The 5,184-nt window shown below is 46.0% G+C and overlaps 1 protein-coding gene across 1 annotated transcript in view; it reads left to right on the top strand.

Moving 5' to 3' along the window:
* LOC109376663 (zinc finger protein 773-like) overlaps positions 1-4,887 on the top strand; it is a 10,156-nt gene extending 5,269 nt beyond the window's left edge. The window contains exon 3 of the mRNA XM_019632738.1: positions 2,856-4,887. Coding sequence (XP_019488283.1) covers positions 2,856-3,991 — 1,136 coding nt within the window. The 3' untranslated portion in view covers positions 3,992-4,887. The remainder of the gene's footprint in view (positions 1-2,855) is intronic.
* The last annotated feature ends 297 nt before the right edge of the window (positions 4,888-5,184 follow it).

Raw genomic sequence — 5,184 nt, 5'->3', positions numbered from 1 at the left:
CATCAGCCCCGAGATTTCTCCTGATGGCCTCCACCCGACCGTGCCTGTCTTAGGTTGTTCCTCCCACGAGGAATCTTACCCGTCATTGACTAACCGGCCATCCTTTGGAGCCAAACAGGGAGACGCAAGGTGTATGAGCAGTGTCCTCAAAAGGGTCAGTTTAGGGTTAAGCATGGGGGGACAGATGGCTGAACAGCTGTGTGGCAACAGGCCTTAACTCTTCAGTCACCAGGGTGGGGTGCTCACAGCCTGTCTGGTGATATTGAGGCAGCAGGAAAGTTGAAGCTTTAAAACTGACAATTACCATCGACTCTGGTGTCACAACCTCATTAACAACACTAAGTGGGATGGATAACACTTGCCTCTTGGGTTGTGCTGATGTTAAATGTGACCAGAATAGTGTGGTCTAGCCACGGAAGGCAAGGTTTGATAAAGGTGACAACTAAGAGGAGACCTACTAGGTATATGACGAGGGTGTGAAACCTAGGCTGCCACTGCACTTAACAGGGAAGCCAAGAGTACAGGTCAGGCACCTCTGGGTTTAAGGGAATCTGGTGGAAGGTTTTGGTTATGTTATGAAAGATTTTTCACCTCATGGCCTAATCCTAGTAACTTGGCCTGTACCTGTCCAGAGTTATTAACGTACATGCAACAGAAGGTACCCTAAATGTCACAGATACCCCCTTTCCTGGCTAGTAAACGGTCATGAGCCTATCTGTTATCCATGACCATTGGGGCTTAGAGACTTGTGGGCTTTTTGCATAAGGACAGTGTTTCATGCTGCCTTTGTATGTCATCTGAGAGGACCTCCAGAAGGTGGCTCATTGATCTTGACAAAGACTATTGTACTAGTGCCAATGCAGGCATCTCCTGCAGTATGGCAAGTCCTATTAAGATGGGAATAAACATTGTCTGTTTCACCCAGTGTCCTTAGGCTGATGGAAAAGCAGAGATACCCGGTGGATAAAGAACTGTGGGGACCCCCAGCGTAACCACAACACACTGGGGTACAGTTTCATTGGGAGTCAGCAGGTTAAAGTATATAGGGTGCTGTGCCCATGAATTTGGGCCACAATAAAATCCAAAGGTGTCATTGGGTAAAGCATCATGTGCCCATGAAGTTGTTAGCATGAGGAGGTGAAGGTCCTGGGTACAAGCGGTAAGCCTGTCGGGTAACTTGATTCTAACGGGCAGCTGTCCCGGGTGTAAGTGGACATGGATCCTGACTGGGTCCTGGCAGTACCAGTTGTGGGCAGTGCTGGGCTGTTTAACTCATGGACAACTCGGAAAATGTATGTTGGGTCCCTTCAAAGGTAAAAGTGAACTGGGGCTGTGACTGATTAGTAATATACTGGTCACATCCACCATGTTAAAATAGTCACTGAGTGCCCTTTGGAGATCTTCATTTAATTCGAATATGTTAGATATCAGAGCCTTGATGGGAACTTGAGCTTGAGGTTTCGATAATCAGTAAAGTGGCATTGTTGGTGGAAGCCTTTAAATACGGACCAGATAGGCCTACTGAAAGGAGAACTAGTGGGATAACTGCCCCTTCTCTCAGCCAGCAGGCCAAAAGTACACTGCTTCAGGCAGTACTGACGTGTGTTTACTGCCTTCACCAGTGGGGCTGCTCCACAGGTTCTCTCTGTGGCTCTGACTAGCTCGGCCAGGGACTTTAGCTTGTTTCAGCGGTGAGCGTGACATGCTGTTTAATAATAAGTGATGGGCAGCTGTTTAATAAAGATTGTTGAACTGTCCCTGTAGTTTAAAAGGGGTGCCTCCTTGAAATTTGAATGGGTTGCCTAGAATGATGGTAACGTGGGCTCTTGTGTCCAGTAAAGCTAGGAAATGTATAGTTTTAGAGCTCTGATGAACCACCAGAGTTGTTTATAGGTGGTTGTTCCTTGGTGGTATGACCAGGGGCTGGCTGAATCCCCATTGGAGAGGCCTTGGTGGTTGCCAATTTCAGAGCTGGGGGCACCCTTGGGTGGACTCAGAGAAGTAGTTCCCTGAGCTGCCAGACCTGTGGGTAATGGGTGAGGCTCTTTAAATATCTCCTTTAGTTATTGTAATTTGGGGGTAGCTTGCCTAGTAATTCATTCATGAGACACCCACCTGGAGGCAGTAGGGCATCAGCAAGTCCAGAAAGAAGGAGCAGGCTGAACGGCAGAGGTGGGCAATGCTAGAAGGCGGGTGTACAAGTCAGACTTTGTGAGTCAGGTGGGTGGAGCTGTCATGGCAGGTGAGAAGATCAGTTCCATCCACTACCTCAGGTTTGGTGTAGACATACGCCTACCCTGTATCAGGAGGAGTGCCTGCAAGAACAACTGTTGGACTCTGTGACAAAGGGGGCCTCCTCTGGATTAGAAATGTGTTCAGGGTTTTACTTGTCTGAATGTTCAACGAACTGACAGATCTGCTGAACCACTGCAATTTTTGTGGAGGAGTATGTGAGCTTCTGTGATACTTTTCCATTGGCCACCTCCAGGCCATGAAGGTCAAGTCAGTATCAGCAGGGCTTCTGAATCCTGAGTGGTAGAGTATTCAGGTTCCTCATCTGAGGCTTTTATGATCTTATCAAAAGTTCTCATCTCTGTCATGCCTGCCCTGGTATTTGGGACATCCTCTCATCCCTGGGCTGCCTTGTGTTCTTGCTGCTCATGAGGCCCCCACTGATCTGGGAGCTTGTCAGGTCCAGCTGCACAGCAGGCCCTTTGTCACAGTGACCTCAGGCCCCTCATTCTGCCAGTAGTCCCATGGACTCAGGACTGGCTGTGACAGAAACACTGTTATGAGGGGGCTGCCCCCTCCCACCAAAGTTGACATGCACTTCATCAGCATTTCTCTGCTTTCAGGTTGCTGGTGTGGAGCAGAGGCTGAGGAGGCGACTTCCGAGCAGGGTGTCAATGTAGAAGGAGAGCTCAGAGCAAACCTGCACCAACACCCGAAGCTGCACTGTGGAGAGAAACCCTTAAGAAGAGAAGAGGAGGGGCAGAGTGAGAAGGAATCCCTGACTAGCTCTGGCCTTAACCATCAGGAGACTCACAGCAGAAGGGAGCCACATAGGAACACCGAAATTGGGGAGGCCTTTTGTCCTGGAAAAAGGCGTTACAAGTGCAGTGAATGTGGAAAAGCTTTTGGTCAGAAATACTTACTTGTTCAGCACCAGAGACTACACACTGGAGAAAAGCCTTACGAATGCAGCGAATGCAGGAAATTATTTAGCCATAAGTCCAACCTTTTTATACACCAAATAGTTCACACTGGTGAAAGGCCTTATGGGTGCAGTGAATGTGGAAAATCCTTTAGCCGCAATGCCGACCTCATTCAACACCAGAGAGTTCACACTGGAGAAAAGCCTTTTACATGCAGTGAATGTGGGAAAGCCTTCAGACATAATTCCACACTTGTTCAGCACCACAGAATCCACACTGGAGTAAGGCCTTATGAGTGCAGCGAGTGTGGGAAATTCTTTAGCTTCAACTCAAGCCTCATGAAACACCAGAGAGTTCACACTGGAGAGAGACCTTATAAGTGCAGTGTATGTGGGAAATTCTATAGCCACAAGTCAAGCCTTATCAATCATTGGAGAGTTCACACTGGAGAAAAGCCTTATGAGTGCAGGGAATGTGGGAAATTTTTTAGCCAAAGCTCTAGCCTCATGCAACACCACAAAGTTCACACTGGAGAAAAGCCTTTTAAGTGCAATGAATGTGGAAGATTCTTTAGCGAGAATTCCAGCCTCGTTAAACATCAGAGGGTTCACACTGGAGCAAGACCTTATGAGTGCAGGGAATGTGGGAAATTTTTTCGCCACAGCTCCAGCCTTGTTAAACATCGGAGGATTCACACTGGAGAGATGCCTTATGAGTGCAGTGATTGTGGGAAATCGTTTAGCCAGCGTTTCAACCTCATGCAACACCAGAAAGTTCACAGAGAAGTCTTGAATGCAGCTAATGTGGAAAAGCCTTTACCCAAAGATCTGCTCTGATTCAGCAACAGAAACTTCACAACCCAGATAGGCCTTATGAATGCAGTGAATGTGAAGAGAGGCATCAGACAAAGGCTTAATTAACCTTGTTTGGCGCCAGAAAGTTCAGACTGAAGAACGGCCTTAGACGTGCAGGGCTTGTGCTATCTCCTCGTCAAACTAACCTAACAGAGAAGCTCTGAGAATAGCTCTTATCAGGGAGCCAGAAATTGAAAATCAGTCATCCAGATATACCCCCTGGGGGCAGGATGAGAATTTCTGGCATCCTAACCCTCCTGAGAAGATAGCCCTCTGCCTGGGAGCTCCAAGGGGAGAGAGCTCTGTGTTCTTGGCTGTATCAGTTTGGAGTGGAGTTTTCATCTCTCTGAGTTTGGAAGAGGGGGAGAGGGAGTGGTCTTGGTTCAGATGCGACTGGCACTTGCTGTTCTTACTGAATATTAGATTTTTCTTAAACAGATGTTTCTTCATTTGCTATATATCCTTAGGAACATTTCCAGAGACTTTAAATTGTGTTTTAATAATTTCCACCATTTTTAATGGGAAGCAGGCCCACAAAGCTTCTCACACTGTCATGCTGGAAGTTGATCCAAATATTTTACTTTTTAAGAACTTGCCAAATTGTATTCTAAATGGGTATGCCATGTCACGTTTCCTCCTGGAGTATACTGGAATGTCTAGTTTTTTCACATCCTGCTGACCTTTGTATATAAGATAGGCCATTCATTTTAGCTGTTCTAATAGGTGTGTAGTAGTGTTCCTTTGTTTTAATTTGCATTTCTCTAATGACTCACTGTTGACCATTTTCCCTTATGTTTATCTGCCATCGTATATCTTCTTCAGTGAATTATCTGTTCATATCTTTTGCCTACTATTAAAATAATTGTTTTGCACTTTAATGTACTCTGGATACAAGTTCCTCATTTGATATACGCTTGACCAATATTCTCTCTCAGTCTATGGCTTTGGTTTTCATTTTTTAGGAGTATCTTTCCTAGAGCAGAATTTCTTAATTTTCATGAAGTCCAATTTATCCATTTGTTTTATTTATTTATTTTTATTATTTTTTAAAGATTTTATTGGGGAATTGGGGGAGGGGAACAGCGTTGGGGAATCAAGGAAGGGGAACAGACAGGTAGACAAATTGCTGTTTTGTTTTTCAGTCTAGTTGTGGAGGACGTGGCTTCACTGGCCCA

Source organism: Hipposideros armiger, unplaced genomic scaffold (genome assembly GCF_001890085.2).
Source record: "Hipposideros armiger isolate ML-2016 unplaced genomic scaffold, ASM189008v1 scaffold_1168, whole genome shotgun sequence".
Lineage (NCBI taxonomy): Eukaryota > Metazoa > Chordata > Mammalia > Chiroptera > Hipposideridae > Hipposideros > Hipposideros armiger.
The sequence above is the reverse complement of the archived record's forward strand: the minus strand, read 5'-3'. Positions and strand labels throughout refer to the sequence as shown.